This window comes from Lepus europaeus, chromosome 10, assembly GCF_033115175.1.
Source record: "Lepus europaeus isolate LE1 chromosome 10, mLepTim1.pri, whole genome shotgun sequence".
Classification (NCBI taxonomy): domain Eukaryota; kingdom Metazoa; phylum Chordata; class Mammalia; order Lagomorpha; family Leporidae; genus Lepus; species Lepus europaeus.
In genome coordinates this window covers 55,952,241-55,976,317 of record NC_084836.1, presented here as the reverse complement: position 1 = coordinate 55,976,317, position 24,077 = coordinate 55,952,241, and the positions used below count along the sequence as shown (strand labels likewise).

At 39.2% G+C, this 24,077-nt stretch overlaps 1 protein-coding gene across 1 annotated transcript in view; it reads left to right on the top strand.

Moving 5' to 3' along the window:
- The window catches only part of MSRB3 (methionine sulfoxide reductase B3), a 208,780-nt gene that overhangs the window by 95,383 nt on the left and 89,320 nt on the right, over positions 1-24,077 (top strand). Inside the window, exon 5 of the mRNA XM_062203292.1 lies at positions 15,721-15,749. Within this exon, the coding sequence (XP_062059276.1) occupies positions 15,721-15,749 (29 nt within the window). The remainder of the gene's footprint in view (positions 1-15,720; positions 15,750-24,077) is intronic.

The following is a 24,077-nucleotide window of genomic DNA, read 5'->3' as shown; positions in this document are numbered from 1 at the left end:
GAGAATGGACATTTTGATGATATTGATTCTTCCAAACCATGAGCATGGAAGATTTTTCCATTTTTGGTATCTTCTATTTCTTTCTTTAAGGTTTTGTAATTCTCATTGTAGATATATTTAACGTCCTTGGTTAAGTTTATTCCAAGGTATTTGATTGTTTTTGTAGTTATTGTGAATGGGATTGATCTTAGCAGTTCTTTCTCAGCCGTGGCATTGCCTGTGTTTACAAAGGCTGTTGATTTTAATGCATTGTTTTTATATCCTGCTACTTTGCCAAACTCTTCTATGAGTTCCAATAGTCTCTTAATAGAGTTCTTTGGATCCCCTCTATAAAGAATCATATCATCTGCAAAGAGGGATAGTTCTTCCTTCCCAATTTGTATCCCTTTAATTTCTTTTTCTTGCCTAATGGCTCTGGCTAAAACTTCCAGTACTATATTGAATAGCAATGGTGAGAGTGGGCATCCCTGTCTGGTACCAGATCTCAGTGGAAATGCTTCCAACTTTTCCCATTTCAGTAGGATGCTGGCTGTTGGTTTTTCATAAATTGCTTTGATTGTGTTGAGGAATGTTCCTTCTATACCCAGTTGCTTAGAGTTTTCATCATGAAAGGGTATTGTATTTCATCAAATGCTTTCTCTGCATCTATTGAGATAATCATATAGTTTTTCTTCTGCCGTTTGTTAATGTGGTGTATCACGTTGATTGTTTTGTGAACGTTGAACCATCCCTGCATACCAGGGATAAATCCCACTTGGTCTGGGTGGATGCTCTTTTGGATGTGTTGTTGCATTCTGTTGGCCAGAATTCTATTGAGGATTTTTGTGTCTATGTTCATCAGGGAAGTTGGTCTATAATTCTCTTTCAATGTTGCATCTTTCTCAGGTTTAGGAATTAAGGTGATGCTGGCTTTATAGAAAGAATTTGGGAGGATTCCCTCTCTTTCAATTGTTCTGAATAGTTTGAGGAGAATTGGAGTTAGTTCTTCTTTAAATGTCTGGTAGATTTCAGCAGGGAATCCATCCAGTCCTGGGCTTTTCTTTGTTGGGATGGCCCTTTTTAGATTTCTAATTTCCTCTTTTTTTCTTTGGTTTGACTATATACTTTCCTGTGTTCTGTTTTCTTTCTTTCTTTCTTCCTTCCTTCCTTCCTTCCTTCCTTCCTCCCTCCCTCCCTTCCTTCCTTCCTTCCTTCCACAGGCAGAGTGGACAGTGAGAGAGAGAGGACAGAGAGAAAGGTCTTCCTTTGCCATTGGTTCACCCTCCAATGGCTGCTGCAGCTGGCGCGCTGTGGCCGGCGCACTGCACTGATCCGATGACAGGAGCCAGGTGCTTCTCCTGGTCTCCCATGGGGTGCAGGGCCCAAGCACTTGGGCCATCCTCCACTGCACTCCCTGGCCACAGCAGAGAGCTGGCCTGGAAAAGGGGCAACCGGACAGAATCCAACGCCCTGACTGGGACTAGAACCCGGTGTACCAGCGCCACAAGGTGGAGGATTAGCCTAGTGAGCCGCAGCACCAGCCCCTGTTCTCTGTTTTCTAAGTCCAATATTCTCTTTTTTGCTTCACTCATTCTGTTTTTAAGGCTCTCTAATGTGTTTGTCATTTGATCTATTGAGTTCTTCATTTCATTATGATTTCTCTTCACTATCACAATTTCATATTCTACTAGTTGCTTCATTTCATTTTGATTCCTCCTTAATATTTCATTTTCATGAGAGAGATTTTCTATCCTGTCCAGTTAGGATTTCAGTAGTTCAAGAATTTGTTTTTGAGAACTTCTTAATGTTCTTACCAATTTCTTGAGATCCGCTTCTTGCATTTCTTCTATCTCATCATCTTCATAATCTTGAATTGGGGTGTCTTGTTCATTGGGGGCATCATAGTGTCTTCCTTGCTCTTGTTTACTTGCTTTCTGCGTTTGTTGCTTGGCATTGTGGGGATATTCTTTGGTTTCTTCGCTGTGGTGTTTTTTCTGATTATACTATGACTCTAGATTAAGTGGACTGTCTGCTTTTGATGGATCCTTAGAGGCATGTGATGGGTGTGGCCAGAGAGCTCTGTTTGCTTCTTCAGGGTTAAGGGTGTGCCAAAGGTGACTCACCCAGTTTGTTTTCTCTCTCTCTCTCTCTCTCTCTCTCTCTCTCTTTCTTTAACCCAGAAGGGAAGTAATTCCACACAGCTGAGCAGAATTGAGGGTAGTCAATGTATGAAATCTGGCCCCTGTGGGTATAATATTTGTCTGCTCTGCCCCACGACCACATAAAGGGTCTATACAGTCCTCCGTGTGATCTCAAATTTCCCTGTAGTCTCCCACCAGGTTGCCAAGGTTACCGAGTTTGTGTACTCCGTGAGTTCTCTCCCCCACCCTCAGATTTTCAGTCTCAGTTCATTAGCTCCATACCTTCACTAGGTCCTAACCTCCTGTTATTTCTCCCCACCAGAGTTAGGTTTTTCTGCTTGGTTGATGGCGGGCACCGCTGAGAGAGAGGCTCCTGTCTGTGCCGGTGCTATTTATTTATTTCTCTCCTCTAGTTAGCCTGGTGAACTTTCCCCAGCGGAGCTTCAAGCCTCGTTCCCTCTAGGCTCTTTCTGCCATTTCCCTGCCAATGTCTCAGGCTACTGACCTCACCTCCCCTTCCAGCGCTGGTACATAGGCTCCGTGACTAGGCTCCTGAGCCGTGGGCATCCTTGCTCTCCCCATAGGTTCTCTATGTCACATCCACAAGATCCAGAAGAGTTTCCTCTGCAATTTTTGTTCCCAAGCCTTTCCCTGAAACTACAGTAACTCCACTTTTATTAAACTATCTTTTCCCAGACTATCAGTGAGTGCCTTCACTGTTCTGCCATCTTGGCTCCGCCCTCTAGCACAAGGCTTCTAAACATATTTTTATTTAACTTTTTCTTAGTTTTTTTGAGTCACCTTTTTTTAACTTTTATTTAATCAATATAATTTTCCAAAGTACAGCTTATGAATTACAGTGGCTTCCCCCCCACCCCGTAACTTCCCTGCCACCTGCAACCCTCCCATCTTGCACTCCCTCTCCCTTCCATTCACATCAAGATTCATTTTCGGCCAGCACCATGGCTCAATAGGCTAATCGTCCACCTGTGGCACCGGCACACCGGGTTCTAGTACCAGTCGGGGCGCTGGATACTGTCCTGGTTGCTCCTCTTCCAGTCCAGCTCTCTGCTGTGGCCCGGGAAGGGAGGATGGCCCAAGTGCTTGCGCCCTGCACTCTCATGTGAGACCAGGAGAAGCACCTGGCTCCTGGCTTCGGATCAGTGTGGTACACTGGCTGCAGTGTGCCTGCCGCAGCACCATTGGAGGTAAACAAACGGAAGGAAGACCTTTCTTTCTGTCTCTCTCTCTCACTGTCCACTCTGCCCGTAAAAACAAAACAAAACAAAACAAAACAATTCATTTTCAATTATTTTTATATACAGAAGATCAATTTAGTATAAGATGTATAAGTATTTAGATTGTCCTGAACAGTTTGAGCAGAATTGGAGTTAGTTCTTTAAATGTCTGGTAGAATTCAGCAGTGAATCCATCGGGTTCTGGGCTTCTCTTTGTTGTGAAGGCCTTTATTACTGTTTCAATTTCTGTCTCAGTTATGGGTCTATTTAGGTTTTGCATGTCTTCATGGTTCAGTTTAGGTAGGTTGCATGTGTCCAGGAGTCTATCCATTTCTGATAGATTTCCGTTTGCTGGCATACAACTCTTTGTAGTAACTTCTGATGACTGTTTTTATTTCTGTGGTGTCTGTTACGTTTCCATTTTCATCTCTGATTTTATTGATTTGGGTCTTTTCTCTTCTTTTTTTAGTTAGTTGGGCCAATGGTGTGTCAATTTTGTTTGTTTTTTCAAAAAACCAGCTCTTTGTTCTGGTGACCTTTTGTAATTTTTTTTTTATTCCATCCAGTTGATTTCTTCTCTGATTTTAATTATTTCTCTTCTCCTACTAGTTTTGTGTCTGGTTTGCTTCAGTTTTTCTAGATCCTGAGATGCATTTAAAGCTCATTTATTTGGTGCCTTTCCAATTTCTTGATGTAGGCACTTATTGCTATAAACTTTCCTCTTAACACTGCTTTTGCTGTATCCCATGTTTTTTTTTTTTTTTTTTTTTTTGACAGGCAGAGTGGATAGTCAGAGAGAGAGAAAGGTCTTCCTTTTTGCCGTTGGTTCACCCTCCAATGGCCGCTGCGGCCGGCGCATCTCGCTGATCCAAAGGCAGGAGCCAGGTGCTTCTCCTGGTCTCCCATGGGGTGCAGGGCCCAAGCACTTGGGCCATCCTCCACTGCCTTCCCAGGCCATAGCAGAGAGCTGGCCTGGAAGAGGGGCAACTGGGATAGAATCTGGCGCCCCGACCGGGACTAGAACCCAGTGTGCCGGCGCCGCAAGGCAGAGGATTAGCTTGTTAAGCCACGGCGCCGACCCCCATAAGTTCTGATATGTTGTGTTGTTATCCTCATTTACTTCCATAAAGTTTTTGATTTCTCTTTTGATTTCTTCTATGACCCAGTGTTCATTCAGGAGCATGTTGTTCAGTCTCCATGTGTTTGCATATGCTCTAGGGATTCCTGAGTTGCTAATTTCCAGCTTCATTCCATTGTAATCTGAGAAGATGCATGGTATGATTTTGATTCTTTTGAAGTTGCTGAGACTTGCTTTATGGCCTATTATGTGGTCCATCCCAGAGAGGGTTCCATGCGCTGCTGAGAAGAATGTAAATTCTTTAAATGTAGGATTGAAAGTTCTGTAGATATCTGTTAGATCCATTTGGGCTATAGTGTTGATTAAATCTGTTGTTTCCTTGTTGATCTTCTGTCCGGTTGATCTGTCTATTCCTGAGAGTGGAGTATTGAAGTCCCCCAGTACTATTGTATTGGAATCTAAGTATCCCTTTAAGTCCCTTAACATATCTTTTAAATATTCTGGTGCCCTGTAATTAGTTGCATATACATTTATAATAGTTACATCTTCCTGTTGAATGGATCCCTTAATCATTAAATAGTGCCCCTCTTTGTCTCTCTTAACAGTTTTTGTGTTAAAGTTTATTTTGTCTGATATTAAGATGGCTACGCCAGCTCTTTTTTCATTTCTGTTGGCATGGGATATCTTTTTTCAACCTTTCACTTTCAGTCTGCATGCATCTTTGTTGGAAAGATGTGTTTCTTGTAAGCAGCAAATAGATGGGTTTTGTTCCTTAATCCATTCAGCCAGTCTGTGTCTTTTAACTGGCCATTAACGTTCAATGTGACTATTGATAAGTAGTAACTATGCCCTGCCATTTTTCCAAAGATATTTCTAATATATATGCTTTGAGCTTCCTGTGATCTTTTACTAGGAGTTTTTCTTCCTTTACCTTCTTTTGTATTGATGGCCATGTTTCTGTGTTTTTGTGTGTAACACATCTTTAAGCATCTTTTGCAGGGCTGGACGAGTGGTGACCAATTCTTTCAATTTCTGCTTGCTATGAAAGGTCTTTATTTCACCTTCATTCACAAATGAGAGCTTTGTAGGATGTAATATTCTGAGCTGGCAGTTTTTTTCTCTTAATACCTGGGCTATATCCCGCCATTCCCTCCTAGTCTATAGGGTTTCTGATGAGAAGTCTGCTGTGAGTCTAATTGGAGATCCTCTGAGAGTAATCTGAAATTTCTCTCTTGCCCATTTTAGAATCTTTTTATGTTTCACTGTGGTGAGTGTGATTACAACGTGTCGTGGTGAGGATCTCTTCTTGTCCTGTTTATTGGGAATTCCGTGTGCTTCCTGTACTTGGATGTATCTTTCTTTTTCCAGACCTGGGAAGTTTTCTGCTAGTATCTTGCATCTCTTCTATCTCATCATCTTCATAATCTTGAATTGGGGTGTCTTGTTCATTTGGGGACATCATAATGTCTTCCTTGTTCTTGTTTCCTTGGTTTCTGCACTTGGCATTTGGAGATATTCTTTGGTTTCTTCTTTTTTTTTTCCTCGCTGTGGTGGTTTTTCTCATTATACTATGACTCTAGATTATGTGGACTGTCTGCTTTTGATGTATCTTTAGAGGCTTGTGATGGGTATGGCCAGAGAGCTCTGTTCGGTTCTTCAGGGTTAAGAGTGTACCAAAAGTGACACACCCAGGTTAGGCATGGTACATCTCTCTCTGTCTCTCTCTTTTATTCAGAAGGGAAGTAAATCCGCACAGCTGAGTGGAATTGAAGGCTGTCAGTGTCTGAGCTCTGGCCCGTGTGGGTATAATATTCGTCTGCTCTGTCCCAAGGACCGCACAAAGAATCTGTGCAGTCCTCAGTGTAAGCTCAAATTCCCCTGTAATCTCCCACCGGGTTGCCAAGGTTGCCGAGTTTGTGGCGTCTCAGGCACTCCATGAGTTCTCTCCCACACCCTCAGTTTTTTTTTTTTTATATATATAGCTCCATATATTCACTATCTCTTAACCTGCTGTTATTGCTCCCCACCAGAGTCAGGTTTTTCTGCTTGGCTGAGGGTGGGCACAGCCTAGAGGTGGCACAGCTGTTACATATGTCCAAAATGGCGCCTGCTCTTTGTCTTGCTCTTCTTTGTAAGGTGAGTGGAGAGAGAGAATCGTGTCCTTACCGGTCCCTTTTATTTATTTGTTTATTTCTCTCCTCTAGTTAGTGTGGTGAACTTTCTCCCATGGACCTTCAAGCCTCGTGCCCTCTAGGCTCTTCCTGCCGTTTCCCTGCCAGTGTCTCAGGCTATTGAGGTGTCGCCTCACCTCCCTTTCCAGCACTGGTGCGTAGACTCGGTGGCTGGGGTTCCGAGTCATGGGCGCCTGTGCCCTCCTCGTAGGTCCACTGTGTCCCACTAGTTTCAGAAGAGTTTCCTCTGCAGTTTTTTCCCTAACTCTTCCCTGAAACTACAGGATCTCCACTTTTATTAAACTGTCTTTTCCTGGACTATCAGTGTGCTCCCTCCCTATTCCTCCATCTTGGAGGAAGCCCCCACACCTCCTTCTTTTATTTTTAAAAAAATTTTTTTTTAAATTTTTGACAGGCAGAGTGGATAGTGAGAGAGATAGAGACAGAGACAGAGAGAAAGGTCTTCCTTTGTCGTTGGTTCACCCTCCAATGGCCTCTGTGGCCGGCGCACTGCAGCCGGCGCACCGTACTGATCCGAAGCAGGAGCCAGGTGCTTATCCTGGTATCCCAAGCGGGTGCAGGGCCCAAGCACTTGGGCCATTCTCCACTGCACTCCTGGGCCACAGCAGAGAGCTGGCCTGGAAGAGGGGCATCTGGGACAGAATCCAGTGCCCCGACTGGAACTAGAACCCGGTGTGCCGGCGCCACAAGGCGGAGGATTTGCCTTTTGAGCCACGGCGCCAGCCCCCCTGCACCTCCTTCTTTGATGGCCCATTCTTTCCACTGGGATCTCACTCACAGAGATCTTTCATTTAGTTGGTTTTTTGTTTTTGTTTTTGTTTTTGTTTTTGTTTTTTTGCCAGAGTGTCTTGGCTTTCCATGCCTAAGATAATCTCGTGGGTTCTTCAGCCAGATCCGAATGCCTTAAGGGCTGATTCTGAGGCCAGAGTGCTGTTTAGGACATCTGCCATTCTGTGAGTCTGCTGTGCATCCCACTTCCCGTGTTGGATCGTTCTTTCCTTTTTAATTATATCAGTTAGTATTAGCAGAAACTGTCTTGTTTATGTGATCCGTTTGACTCTTAATCCTATCATTATGATCAATTGTGAACAGCAATTGATCACTTGGACTAGTGAGATGGCATTGGTACCTGCCACCTTGATGGGATTGAATTGGAATTCCCTGGCACTTTTCTAACTACCATTAGGGGTAAGTCCAATTGAGCATGTGCTAAACTGTACATCTCCTCCCTCTCTTATTCCCACTCTTATATTTAATATGGATCACTTTTCAGTTAAAATAAATGCCTACATTTTTTTGTTCTACTTAATACTATTGGTCGAACTCTTTAAATAACACACAATTATTCTTAGGTTGGGTTTTTCCTCAGAGGTTGGTTCAAGGTTGCCATAGTATTTCTAAGTAGGATATCCTTACATTGTAATTTTGAATGTAGGATTGAGGGAGAGAGTAGAGAAAGAGAAAAAAGGGCTTTCTTCCTAAATCACCCTTTTCCTTTAATGAAGGCAAAGCTTTCCCAGAAATATCAGCAGCAGGCTTTCCCCTTCCTTACCTCTCATTGCTTAGAACCTGGTTAAGTGCTTATCCTTGAAGCAGTCACTGACCAAAAAAAATTGATAAGGCCAATCATGATTAATCCCTAGGTGGGCATATTTCTAGCACCCTTCAATAACTTTGTTATTGAGAGATAGATACACTGGCTATTAGACAAGTAGTAGTGTCTGTTACTATTATTTGACTCTTTCAAGTGAGATCAAATAATCAGATAACTGCATGAGCAAATGTAGAATTATAACTTGGATGAGTGCAAAACAGTGACTGATGCTGTGAAACTTAAGGGGGTTTTAACCTAGTCTTGTCACTCTCATTCGAAGAATTATTGATCAAGCTCCCATGTGGAAAAAGTTTTACAAGTTAGGAAGATGAAGGGGTTAAGATATAATCAGAGTGGAGAGAGGGAGGAGAGGTTTTCCAAGCATAGGAAGCATACTGTGTTTATGTTAACTTTAAAAAGGCACATAACTGTTCACTGGTTTCTGGTCAGGTGAAGGCCTTTGAGTTACTTCTAGGGGCAGGAAGAAATTCTTAAGACTTATGAATTGGATCTTGAAGAATTACAATGTCCATGCTTTACTGGGACAACAGAACAGATTATCTGACTTGGATTGTCCTAGAAAATCCTTGCTATTGAGTTTCCATATTCAATGTGCTTTATAGGCAAAAATCAGTCTGTCATTCCTACTCTTTCCCTCTACTAATTTTCTCCAGCTAGAATCTTTAGTTGACATCAGTTAAAAACAGGAAAAATAGTACACCCACTTTTCTACATATTGTCTGAAATCTGGAACACTGATTTCTTTAACCTATAATTCATACTTATGTAATTTCCATTTAAAAATTTGTGATACAATTAAACATTAAGCAAAAAGCAATTCATTCTAAGACTTTGTGGGTTCCCCAAGGGAGGTAATAAAATAAAAATATCTTTTGACTTCATTATGCATATAACTTTTATTTTTCATAGACAGTAAGTTATTCTGTTAGTAGAAAAAAAGTAGTTTTATAACTTTTCCCAGGCATGTACAACTCTAACCAAAGGCTAAAACTACATATTTTTTTAATATGTGCTATCAAAAGAATGCACATATTACATATTTTAATTACTTACAATGTATTAATGATATTTGAATTCCACTGTGTACATTTTCTGGTTTAAAAGTCATGAAAACATTTGCAAGTTTAAAATTTTGGAAATTTTAGTTAAATGTGGCAATATTGCTTTCAGAGTACAGGCTGAACTACTCTAACAAAACTTACTAGCTTACACAAGATAACAGTTTGGAGTTGATAGGACAACTCCATAGGCTGCATCTATTTTACTTTAAAATTTTTTTTCTTTGAATTTTTAAATAGTTTTTAACAGATTCAGTGTAACTTGTCGATACAATTTGAGAACATAATGATGTCCCTTTCTTCCCTCCCTCCCCTTCACTTCCTCCCACCTCCATCTATCTTATTGCTTCACCATGCTAATATCAGTTTTTCTCATGATCTAAGTCACATCCATACTTTGGTCAGTGGGAAGGAGACAGAAAGAAGAGAAGGGGTGCAATCCCTCCCCTTAAGGGTGTGACCCACACAGTAGGCACAGCACTTCTACTTGCATCCTTTTGGCAAGAACTTTGTCACATGGTCACAACTAAATACATACAGGAAAGATGGAAAATACAGTTTTACCAGGGCAGCCATCTAAAATCCAGAGGTTGGGAAACAGCAGCAGGTTATAAATATTCATCTTCAGATACTGCCAAAAGAACTGATTGAGTGGTTTTAAATTTAGGCTTGAAAACGTCATACAGGAGTAAAATATGTAGCTGTGTCAACGAATTAAGATTTATGCATCTTCTGTATCTTTGTATCCCTACCATCTAGCATTACATATGACTGAAAATAAGCACATAAAATTTGTGTTTGTAATGAATGAATGAACATCCCTCTTTGACTTTCTTGTATAATATGTATTACATGTGTATCTTTTTTCACACTTGCTATTTATCTGTCCCTATTCATATTTTACTTCCTTTCTCATAGAGATTTTTGAATAGAGAGCTTAGTCCATACTTTGATAAAGATAACTTTGTATTTCTGTGTGTGTGTGTAAAATCTCATAGAAATATAAGCTAATGTGTGACCAATTTTCCCTCCCTCAAAAGCTGACAGTTTTAACTTCTGTTATCATGTTTTAATTATCAATAGACTATCTATATGCTTTTGAATGTTCAATTTTGTGTCTGAGAATTCTGAAAATTTTCTTTTAACTGGCACCTAAGATAACTGATAGATATAAAGATGCTTTCTCTGTACTTTCTGTGTATATTTTTTATATTGACCCACTATCCTTGGAGAAGATGCAATGATTTGAGGGACAAATGTTTTCTGATACAGATTTTTCATATTTAAAAATAAGAATTTTATATAAATGTTGGTCAGTACATCTTGGTTTTGACCTTCTATTGCAGGTAATTTGTTCACTTATTAATTCATACTATGTATTTTAATAACTACTAAATGTCAGGTGCTGTGCTAAGTATGCTATGCTGAGTACTAGGAATATGAAGGTGCATGAGACCCCGAGTCTCAATCTCACTGAGCTTAGTGTCAGTGCCACACAGAGTGGGGGTATTATGATAGGCCCTACACCTAACCAAGAGGGTAGCAAGCAGATTGGGAAGCTAGAGGGGCAGGCAGAATGCTGATGGGGTTGAGGTAAGTTCTGATATTTGAGAAATAATATGGCAGTAAGTAGTCCAATTTGGTGGAAGTGGAGGATACAAAGTGTGCATTAGAGATGTGGCAGAGGAACCAAAACATGGAGGCTCTTTGGTACACCATGGAGAGCAGTGTGATTTCATGTCTGCAGGTCACTAAGCTTGCCAATGTTTTTGTCCTTCACCCAAAAAGAGACTTATTGTTTGTGTGATGATCTTTTTTTTTTTTTTTTAATTTTTGACAGGCAGAGTGGACAGTGAGAGAGATAGAGACAGAGACAGAGAGAAAGGTCTTCCTTTGCCGTTGGTTCACCCTCCAGTGGCCACCGCGGTAGCACGCTGCGGCCGGCGCACCGCGCTGTTCCGATGGCAGGAGCCAAGTGTTTATCCTGGTCTCCCATGGGGTGCAGGGCCCAAGCACTTGGGCCATCCTCCACTGCACTCCCTGGCCACAGCAGAGAGCTGGCCTGGAAGAGGGGCAACCGGGACAGGATCGGTGCCCCGACCGGGACTAGAACCCGGTGTGCCGGCGCCGCAAGGCGGAGGTGTGTGATGATCTTTTATTAGGCTTGGCCCTGGCATTTGCAGAGCCAGGGCCAGAGGACAAATGGGAACACAGATACAATGTGGCTTAATATTTAGAAGTTACAAACCCAAAGCAACAAGTTAGAAAAGGATGCACCAACCTACCTTGACAAGTTCACATTATGCAGGCTGAGCATTTGGCCCAGCAGTTAAGATGCTAGTTGGATACCCATATCCCATTTAGGAGTGCCTGGATTTAATTCCAGCACCTCTTCCAATCTTACCTTCTTGTGCCTCCTGGGAAGCAGCAGGTAATGTTTCAAATGATTGGGTCCTTGCCACCCACATGGGAAACCTGAATTGAGTTCTCAGCTCAATCAGTGATGCAAATATTAATATTAAAATAACTGGGAATACCGTACATTTCAAATTAGTTTTTTTCTTTTTCTTAAGATTTATTCATTTATTTGAAAGTCAGAGGAGAATCAGCGAGAGAGAGAGAGAGAAAGAGAGAGAGGTCTTTCGTCCTCTAGTTCACTCCGAATTGGCTGCAATGGCTGGAGCTACGCTAATCGGGAGCTAGGAGCCTAGAGCCTCTTCCGGGTCTCCCACGTGGGTCCAGGGCCCCAAGAACTTGGGCCATCTTCTACTGCTTTCCCAGGCGATAGCAGAGAGCTGGATTGGAAGTGGAACAGCTGGGACACGAACCGGCACCCATATGGGATGCCAGCACTCCAGGTGGTGGCTTTACCCACTATGCCACAGCATCGGCCCCTAGTTTTGTCTTTTACTAGAAGGCTGTTAATTTACCCCAAGGAAATATCATGGCAATCACAGTCCAAAAAAGATAAAGGAAGGGAAGATTTCCCTCAGCCTTCTCTTCCAATGCCATGAACCTATAATTTATTTATTTTTTTTAAACTTTTATTTAATGAATATAAATTTCCAAAGTACAGCTTATGGATTACAGTGGCTTCCCCCCGCCCCCATAACTTCCCTCCCACCTGCAACCTTCCCCTTTCCCATTCCCTCTCCCCTTGCATTCACATCAAGATTCATTTTCAATTCTCTTTATATACAGAAGATCAACTTAGTATATATTAAGTAAAGATTTCAACAGTTTGCACCCACACAGAAACACAAAGTGAAACATACTGTTTGAGTACTAGTTATAGCATTAAATCACAATGTATAGCACATTAAGGACCGAGATCCCACATGAGGAGCAAGTGCACAGTGACTCCTGTTGTTGACCCAACAAATTGACACTCTAGTTTATGGCGCCAGTAACCACCCTAGGCTCCCGTCCTGACTTGCCAAGGCTATGGAAGCCTTCCGAGTTTGCCGACTCTGATCATATTTAGACAAGGTCATAGTCAAAGTGGAAGATGAACCTATAATTTAAACACCTTCTGTCCTTCCCTGGGTATTGAATAGACTGCCATAGACTGTTCACTCACTCGTTGCCCAATTTCTACCTCCCACCAGCTGGGCATTGCATTCCAAAGCTATCTAGCTCCTGGCAGTCCAGTCTAAGGTCAACCTCTGGTCCCCAGGTGCTCCCAGCCCACCACCCTTACAGGAGGGTTGAGGTTAGATTTTCCTGCCCCCCTGAATCAGAGTCTTGGAAATCCACGTATTCCCAAGCTCCTGAGGTGATTCTGAGACACATTAAGACTGTAGAGAGTGGGAAGAGGAGAACAAAAGGCAAGAAGGATAAACTCTGGGCACAGGAGGAGGAAGAGAAGTGACAGACTGGAAAGAAGTGGTCGGCATGTCTAATGAAGTCAGAGGTTTGGTTTAGCAAGGCCTGTGTCTTAGTGTGTTTTCTTAGCTAATAATACAATGGATGGGGCTAAGTTATAAAGAAAAGAGATTTATTATGGCTCGTAGTTCTGATCCAAGGTCAAAAGTGTGCATCTGGTGGTAGCTTTCTTGTTGGCAGAATCCCAAGGCAATGCAGCACATCACATGGCTAGAGATAGGGAGTATGTGTGAGAATGGTGAGTAGTGTATGTGGAAGAGGGGACACATGGTGAGAGAGGAACCAGAAACTGGAGAGAGCCCAGGCTCTCTCTTTTATAAATGTTTTCTGTCGTAGAAACTGACCTGGTCCTTTGAGAACTGTATTAGTCCTTCTGGAGGCTGGTGTTCCCTGGTCTGAGCACTTTCCACTTGGCCTTGCCTCTTAGACCCACCACCACCTCTCAGTATCATTGTAAAATGGACTAAGCATCCAGCACATGAACCTTTTAGGGAACAACCAACCATTTCAAACCATAGCAGACTGTAACACTGCTTTTGTATTTAACACTAGGAACTTGCCAATAAACCTTAGCAAGGACACAATGTAATGGTTTAAGGAGTGAGTATGTAGGGAGATCAGGAAAAGAAGATATAAAACATAGGATGTAATTTATCCTTTTAGTAAACCTGATTATGAAGCCACAAGAAAGAGAGATAACAAAGCAAGGCACAGACTTGAAAAAAAAGGGTCTAAAAAATTCTGGAGCAGTTATGTGTCCCAGAGAGCAGGAATCCATGGACAATGAGATATTGAAGATATGCTAGAAAGAAGGGGTGATTGATGAGAGTGTAGGGGAGATGAGAGAGTGCATTCTAGGACAGAGGTAGAGGGAAACAGAGAGAAGGAAGAACACCTTTGGCTTTTTTATAGGTAAGAAGGAAGAAGGCCAAGTGTATATGCAGAAGTATCCCATAACAGGCATTTGTTTGAGCAGCAGCACCAGGCAGTATTTAGATGCTGTTGCTATAGAGTTTAACAAGGTGTAGACCCAATCATTTGAGCCATTACCTGCTGATTCCCAGGAGGCACAGGAAGGTAGATTTGGAAGAGGCACTGGGACTGAAACCCAGACATTCCTGTATGGAATGTGAGCATCCCAACCAGCATCTTAACTGCTAGACCAAATGCTCTACCAAGGCAGTCTACTGATGGAAATGGAGAAGGAAATGAGCTGGATAGGGTGTGCTGAGTGTTGCTGGAATGACACTCAAGGATGCAGACATGCAGAGGAAGGCACGAGGCAAGGCTTTCCAGAATCAGGGTAAGGACAAAAAGTAAAAATGGAAAATTGCACCTTAAATAGGAGGCAGGCACATGAAGGATAAAGATTGAGATGAGGGCAGTGGTGGGGCCAGAGCTAGGGGAATTGTAAACCTGGATTTTAGTGGTGGTTACTCATAACTGTGGTTCAATACACACACAGACACACACACACACGTGAATGTGTATGTGACAATTACTATGCATGAGGTGAAACTTTTGGGGGAGCTCTTAATAAAATGGATGTTTATGATCAAGTAAGCTTGCTTATCCTACCTTTGCACTTTTGATGACTTCTTGAAGCTAATTTAGGGAAAGAAAGCCACTGCTTCCAAAAGTGCTTTGCTACCCTGGCATACTTTCAAAGAATCTCCTTTCCCACTTAGTTAACTGCATTTCCCTCAGGAAAAAAAAATCTCTGTCCATGTAACATCCCCTTACAGGACTCCTGCTGGTTGCTTCTTGTATCTTGCTGCAGCAGCTGTGAACATATATACTATTGATTGTTAATGTGTGATATAAATCCGACTGGAGCATGCCTACTAATTGGGTTGAGAGCTAGATATAGACAATGCTGTCTTATAGTAGCTTGTGTAGATAGGCCTAGTCACAGGGTTAATTCTGCTTGACAGCACATCAGCAGCATCTTGAAAGTAATTACCCAACAGAAGTTTTCCCACAGCCAAACTGAGAACTTCAAAGGCTTTTGAATTTACAACCAGTATTAACCTATATCTGAAACATAATGTTCCCACAAAGGGCTCAGACTTTTTCTCCTTCTTATTAAATGTATGGGGTTACCAGGTTCATTTGCTGTGTGCTAAGAACTTCGTGAAAAACTACTTGGTGCTGAATAATTAAAAATCTTTAACAATAAAGAGCATTATTATAAATTTTCGTTGCATTATTATATTACTGAAGCAAGTTAATCTGTAAAGATTGGGTAGTTTTAAGGAGAATAATTCTCTCTCTCTCAAAAGCAAGCTTCAAAAGTTAGTATCTTTTTCATACTGCATGTATCTATCTATATATGATATGTTTATATTTAGAGAACCTAAGGTAATGACTACTTTTAAAATGGTTAATATAAATATGTTTACATTTTAGAAGGCTATTTTACTTCTTGACTAATATACTAAAATTTATAATTTTTATATATCCCCAACTCATAAAATAATTGTTGTTCTTTTGCAAACAATTTTTATATTGTAAAACATTTTTTTGCTTTGCAGGTCAGAAACCAAATTTGACTCCGGTTCAGGTATGTTTACATTGATAATGTTATTCTAAGTATATTTTATTTACATTACTCTCTGAGGAGTGATTCATCAGATTAAGAACCATTTTGATTTTAAACAGACTGAGCAGTCTCTTTTCCAAACATGAGCCCCCCCTCAAAGCAGAGCTATTGGCTGCTTTGAATCATACCTCGAGATGTTCACTTGAGGATCCATCATAGTTCTGCAATAAGCATTAAATGTTTTATACTTGCAGAATTTCATTTTAAAAGCATTTAAAAAGTACTGTGAGCTTAAAATAGTATGTTTTTTTTTTCTATTGGACAAAGCATCCTGAATAATTTGAAGATTCTTTGCAAGTGATTTGTCATCAAATGCAGATAATAGATGCATTTAATCCACCAAACTCTAAGGAATTTCATTCAATTGAAGTAGAACTTTGTCTATAGCTTATCAGTTTTTTAAAAATGTTTTGTTATGGTGTTGATAGAAAACCAAGGGTACCTTAAGCCACTATTTTGATATCTGTTAAGGAATTTACATTTTTACAAACAGTGGCATTTTAGCCTCATTAGCTGCTTTTTTCTTATTAAGCATGAATGTAAAAATATAATCCACACATGTGATTATATTTTTATGTTACTTGCTGAGATTTATGCACATTAAAGCACAAAAATTGCCTCTTGCTGGGTGCAAAGGAATTTATGCCCTTTGGTGGATTGTTAATACTTAAATACATGTTAGATTTTAGTTCCTGAAGAAAATAATTTGCAGAAAAATATATAACTTCTTGAATTTAAAAATAACATTATTATTCTAGTTTGAGTTCAACTATATTTTAACTTTAGGATGTTTTCTTTATCATGTTCACAAAGGAACCAAGTGCTGTAAATTTTTTTTGATAGTGGTGCTAAAGAGCTAATATGTTTTTCTGCTTCATAAGTTTTGCCTTTCTTTCATTGTTTAGCATTATGAATTTCTCCAATTCATGAAGGCCCTTTACCTATTAAGTCTGTAAATTTAAGTTAACAAATTCATGTAATCTGAAAACCATAACCCCAGAAGTCTGTCTATTCTGTATGTTCTGTGGCTTCTGAATTCCATGTACCCAGGATCATGTAAGATAAACACTTTTCATTAGCAGTATCGACTATACAGAGACTAAAGGTGGGATGGTATTGCATCAACTATTGGATTCTTCTATGCATTCACAGCAGGTGACTTAAAGTACAGTGAAAAGTCTTTTCCACTTTTAAATAGTTAAAATCTGTGCTATAAAATAAAAACATGATTACTAGCATATATGGATAATTAATTTTTACATAAAATTACATGTCTTTATTTCTACCAACTATCAACACGTTTTTTAAGAGCTCTCTTCATTATAATCTGATTTGGTTCTGTTTAACTTAATCATGAAATCATATACTGGTTCTAGGATACAAGATCTGGAATATAGCTTTTAAAAATGAAAAGGCCTACTAGGTTTATTTTAAAAGTAAAACCTGGAAATAGTGTATAAAACTGAAATATTAGGCAGCTATTGTCAAAATCAGACAATTTATGATAAATTTTCAAATTCAAATTAAAGTGTGTTGCTAAATTCCAGTACTGAAGGTTAGTATTTATCCTGAAAATAGTTATAACATCTGTACAGGCACACATCTTTCACTTTTGTGACCAAATATTTTATCAATGACTCTTTGTTTTTCAAGTTCTAATTTTTTAAAATGTCTATCATGGACAACATCTACATGTCTTCCAAGACTACAAAGTTCTGTACTGAGAAAAAGTCTTTTGGGGAATACTGATTAAAAGTTTATTTATCTTTTAAATTTTGAATTTAAATATGTTGTGAAAAGAAATCACATGGTTTCAAATTAAGAAATAGGTAATTATTTTTTCTTATAAGCTCTTTTAGCTTACCATTGAATGAACGAATCATGACAAAGGAAGCTAGGAATGTATTATTTGGCATTCCGTATCATGCAAATTTTGGTTAGAAATAAGATAGCATATTGGAACAATTAAATGTATTTCTCTAATAGGTTCAGATTCTCTATTGTTCCTCAAATACAAAAAGTAAACCAGCTCTGTTTAATGTTGTATATAGCTGTGACAAAGTAAGATTTTTAAATGAAGGATGATGCCAATCTTACTAAGAAAATACAAAACCTTAAAAAATAAATACCACGGTCAATTACTAGCCATAAAGGAAAGGATTTCAAAGTCGAAATATGTATGTGTGTTGTATACATATATATGTATATATACACACTTTATTTTCAAGAAAAGTACATAGCTATGAATAGCATACTACACAACATTTGCAGTTTGTAAAAATGAGCTTCAGGCTGTGGAGTGAGATTCAAGAAAAAAAGAAGGAAAGTTTTCATTGCCAGCACATGATTAAAAATTTCAATTGTTGAAGATATGATAAATGATCAGCCCAGAAACTTATTTAAATTTTTAAACCAAAATTGTATCAACTCTTTCCCTGCAAAAGCAAGTTCATAAAAATTTTCCTCATATTTTTTCAAAGAAAATTTTATGATGAAAAATTTCAACTGTACATAAAAGTATAATACAATGAATACCCACGTAAGTATCATGTAAATTTTACTATTAATGATTTGCCATACTTGTTCCTTTTTTTTTTTTTTTTGGCTTGAAATATTTTAAATAACATACTTACATTTCAGGTGATTTTTAAAATCTGAAAATTAGGTTTTCTTGAAAGACTTATTGAAAGGAGTCTGTTTTTTTCAGATTTTCATCTAAGGACTTTGTATGACGTTCAAATTATTGTGGGGGAGGATCATGGCACTTCCATGCTCAGTTTCAGTTGAAGAGACTTTGAAAGTTCTGTTTATGGTGAATTGTGTGGCTAAGAAGACATTCAACCAGGAGCAGAGGCACTGAATTAATTCTAATCTGAGAACCCCAGGAATGTTGTCTCCTAAAGATTAATTTGGTTAAAACTTTAGCTTCCATTTAGCTATGGTCTCTATGTGCTAAATTAGATACTAATTAAACGCCTTTCCCATTGATTTATAACTCAATCACCTAAGGTTTTTGGCCTTGCCAATTGGGAACAGTCAGCATACCTTCTTTCTAAGAGTTTTAAGGTTTCCATTTTAACACCATTTCCTAGTTTAAGTACTAATAAATGTTGCTTGCCTAGGATCGTGTGGAGTTGGTGATTTAACTAATAGAGTAAAACAGACTTCCTTTTATGTTCAGAAGTAGCAAGAAGCTGTGCTCTTCTCCCCACCTCCCAAGAAGGGAAGTTAGTTGATGCTGGAGGAAGCAGAGCATTGAGTTTAATGTAGTGATTAAACATGAAAGCCATATATCAAATCTCAGGAGAAACATGCTTTTGAAAGAGGCAGAGAACTGTGGAGCATATTGCATGATAGGCTATATAAACAGAGCCCTGGAGGTCAGTGTGTGGATACAAACCAATTAAATAAAGAACTTACTGGCTTTGCTTTCTATCATCTGGATGGGGAGGATCACAAGTTAACATGCACAGAGTTAAAGTGTAAACTTTTCTTGACTAGGGGAGGCACCTTTGGAAACTTTGTTAACTCTTTCAACCCACTTCCAAGATACAATATATGCTCTCTTGGCCCTTATATATGTACTTATCAGCCAAGGTGCTAGTAACTAGTAGAATGAAAGAAAAAGCAGAGGATGAGCTGCTGAAAAGATCTGTAGTTGAGTTTCAAAAATGTATACATATCTTTCAAAAACAACCCATTTGGAAAAGCAGAGCTCTGGCAGATTAACTGAAAAAAGATGTTTTTCTCTTCTAATTTCTGGGCATAAGGCAAAGATATAGTTGGAATTTACTAGTCACCAATATAACATCAGGATGTTGTTATTTCTGTTCTATTAAAGTAAAATAGCTTTCTGACCAAGAAGAACCTGATACTTACAAGTTAATAACTACATGTTAAGGACTGCCTATAGACTAATTCTAAGACCCTAACCTTCTCAGGCAATGTTTGGGTGAGAAAATGAAATACCAAGTTAAATGGTATAGTTTCATGGCTCATAAACATTCAAAACAACGATTTTTTTTTTCTATAGAGTCATGTTGGCTGAGAAAGTGAATGAGCTTATGTTTAGGGCTTGTTGATTCTGGGCTGCTTGGAATTGCTATACTAAGGAAATGGGCTCATAGAACACAGCAACTCAAAGGTATAAGATTTCATGAAAGCAAATTATGGAGGATTAAGAAACCTAATGAGCATGGTTTAGTGTGGGGAATTGAGGAGGGAACTCACTATTAAATAAAGCCCAAGAGTGTAGAAGGTTAGGAGATCCTAAAAGACAACGATAATAAAAGGCACAACAGAATATAATTATCCTGAAGGGAAAAAAAAAACTCCAAGGAACAAAAAGCAGCTAGTGTCGCTTTTAGGATATGTAGTTTAAAAGGAATCTATACCAGAGTAAGGAAATCAAAGAATATAATCAGTTAAAGCTTGAGGCAAAAACATAAAGGCTGTGAAAAATTGAGTAGCCTATTATAGTAGTCACTAAGTTGAAGGGAAATGAGGAATTTGAATGTAGTAGAACTAGTTTTGAAAGCTTATTAACAAATGAGACAATTTGCCTAACATAGTAAGCGCTTCTCAAGAAATATTAATAAGGATAATATTTTCAGTTTTTACAAGTGTGGGACTATATTTGCAGTTCTTTTTCTACAATTCAGTGCCATCATTTTAAATCTGTTATTTTCAAGAGTTTCACAATAATGAAGAATAAGGAAATTAAATATAAATCCCTATATAACAATGTTGGAATCTGTATTTGGGCATCGTTCATTAGTAGAAATAAGAACTATATTGGCTATTCACTTATTAATTCATCCAACATATATTTATTAGGCATACTATATGCCAGATGTTTGGGTTATAGTTGTGAACAGCGTGGATACAGTTCCTTCTGTCATGGAATCTTATACTAGTTGGTCCATTATACAAATGCCCATAGATTTCTCTGCATAGTTAACTGAGGAGGCCTAACAAGGGTAAACTTAGATCCAGATGGCAAGTTAAAGAACTCTTGATATTTAAACATAAGCGTATATATTTTAGGTTTAGACAAATTCACTTCTCTACTTTATTTAAACTGTATCACTTTGTTTTCCACTTTGACTCTTAGGAGAACAGCCTAATAATGCCAATGGTTAGTGAGTAGATTAGCTTAGAGAACAGTGACAAATGTTTATGCTTTATTATTCTGTTCATTGCATTTATTTATTTATTTAATTTACAGCATCTTTTTCTGAGTTGGCCTGAAAAATCAGCCAACTTTCTCTATACAAATCTTATTTGACTGTGCAGCAATAAGTAGAACAGACATAGCTCTTCATCTCCTTTTATAAACTAATTTGAAGACAGAAAGCAGTAAGGCATAGTGGCTGAGTGCTCAGATTTGGATTTGGTGGATCTCAGTGAAAGCTGTCCTTACTTCTAGTAATTTTCAATTGATTTTCTTGGATTTCATGTGTAACATTATGTCACATATTTCAATTGTGTATTTTCTTTTTTTAAAAATAGAATTAGAACATTTTAATATCTGAATTTCCTTCATTGAAGCGTTAGCAGAATTGCAGAGGTTTCTATATTGAATTTTTTAAAATGATTTATTTGTTTATTTGAAAGAGTTACACAAAGAGAGGAGAGGCAGAGAGGGAGAGAAAGAGGTCTTTTCAGCTGCTGGTTCACTGCCCAATTGACCGCAATGGGTGGAGCTGTGCCGATCCAAAGCCAGGAGCTTCTTCCAGGTCTCGCATGTGGGTGCAGGGGACCTAGGACTTGGGTGATCTTCTACTGCTTTCCCAGGCCATAGCGGAGAGCTAGAACGGAAGTTGAGCAGCCAGGACTCGAACTGGTGCTCATGTGGGATGCTGGCACTGCAGGCAGTGGCTTTACCTGCTATGCCACAGCGCCAGCCCTTCTATATTGTTGAAATTTTGATTTTCTTTTGAATACAATCATTGTTTAGGAACATCTTTAAATTTGCAAATTTTTTACTTTCTACTTTTGTTAGTATTTTTCATTTTCATTGCTTGGCAGTCAAAAAATGTGGCCTCAGCTACAGCCATTGCAGCCAATTGGGGAGTGAACCAGCAGTTGGAAGACACCTCTCTCTCTGCCTCTTCTTCTCTCTCTGTGTAAATTGGACTTTCAAATAAATAAATAAATCTTTTAAAAGATAGATATGGCCTTACTACTTTTAAGTAAAGTCTATTGTTCAGTATTTATTAAAAAGTTTTATATTTTGGTCAAATATATATTTAATTTTTGGAACTCTTCTGTGGGTAATTTCAAAACTATGTTCTCTGCTATATAAAGTATTTGAATACATTTCTTAAATCAACTTTATTCATTACGGTACATCTTTTATATCATTATTTATTTGATTTCTAGTTTATCTGACAAGTGCTTTAAAGGAAAACAGTGTGTCATTCAGTGTGTTTTATCTGAATACTGCCTCTTTAGCTATCACCATTCCTGTGTTGTCAGGTCCACATACTCCATGTGTTCTGGTGTTAGCCAAATTGCTTGGGTCACGCATTCTACTTGTCTCCTCCTAGAGAATATTATTCAAAAGCAGTACTCATGGAAATGAAGACTGCTATAAACAGGAGCTAATATTATTCCAAATGCATAGCGGAAGCAAGGAATCACCTGCAGTTACCTCCCCTGACACCTCCACCTGCACACTGTAAATTGGTAAGGAAGAGGCTCTGAGCCTTTAGATGATGCAGTTTTCTCCACTTAGGATCCTTCCCTATTCCTCCATCTGTCTAACAAGATTCTACTTATCTTTTAATACTCACCTCAAACATTGCCACTGTCATTAAATAATAAGTGTAGTTTTTTTTAAGATTTATTTTATTTATTTGAAAGGCAGAGTTACAGAGAGGGAGAGAGAGAGAAAGAGAGAGAGAGAGAAATCTTTCATCCATTGGTTCACTTCCCAAACGGTTGCAACTTCCAGGGCTGGGCCAGGCCAGGCCAAAGCCAGGAACCTGGAACTCCATCTGTGCCTCCCACATAGGTGGCAGGGGCCCAAGCACATGGGCCATTTTCCACTGCTTTCCTAGGCACATTATCAGGGAGCTAGCTTTATTGGAAGTGGAGCGAATGGGACTGGAACCAGTGCTCATATGGGATGCTGGCATCACAAGGGACAGCTTAACCTATGTGCCATAAAGCCAGCTCCAAAGGGTGTAGTCTTACCTGAAATCTTCCTATCAGCTAATCATCCCTTTCCCTAGGCAAACCTTGGATCTTACATATAAATTTATTATAAGTTATAATTACTTGTGTGGATTTTTCCCCCTTTCCACATCTTTGAGTTTCTTAAAGGCAAGAATCATGTCTCATTCACTTTTATATAGCCTTGGTAGCTCATATGAAATAATTATACAATAAATATAAATTCCATTAGGTTGTGCATCTTTGTTCTATTCTTCAATTGTGGTAGAAATGCTTAACAAGTGACAAAAGATTTATTCTCCCCTTTTATAGTGTTGACTACTTGCTGAGAAGTGAGTATTCTACCAGAGATTACAATTTTGCGGCCCTTTTCATCTATATGGGGGCAAATGACTAATTTTCACTGTGGGATATGTGTTATTTCTTCCTCTTCTGAGTTACTTCAGAGGTAACAGTTGAACATTGATGGCATCACAGTATGGAAGGGATTGAGATCCCTACATCCTACTTTGAATAGATCACTCAGGAGAGCCATTCCTGTAAGAATAGCTTCATTGAGTTTTGTGCAGTAAAATGACATAATTGAGGCTGGCTAATCCTCCGCCTGCGGCACCGGTACCCGGATTCTAGTCCTGGTCGGGGCGCCGGATTCTGTCCCGGTTGCTCCTCTTCCAGTCCAGCTCTCTGTTGTGGCCGGGCAGGGCAGTGGAGATGGCCCAAGTGCTTGGTCCCTGCACCCACATGGGAGACCAGGAGGAAGCACCTGGCTCCTGGCTTCGGATTGGCGCAGCACGCCGGCTGCAGCAACCATTTAGGGGGTGAACCAATGGAAGGAAGACCTTTCTCTCTGTCTCTCTCTCTCTCTCTCTCTCTCTCTCACTGTCTAACTCTGCCTGTCAAAAAAAATGACATAATTGATATGATATTGTTTATTAAGTATCTTTTCTATCCTCTAGTAAGAATAGCCATATTTTTTTTTCATAATATGTACTTTCTATGAATTTTTGAAGAACCCAGATATATATAAAAGAATTAAATATTCTCCTCTAGAATTTTTAAATTGTGTTAAAATTCATGATGAAATACAACCATTTTTCCAAAAGTTTTCTG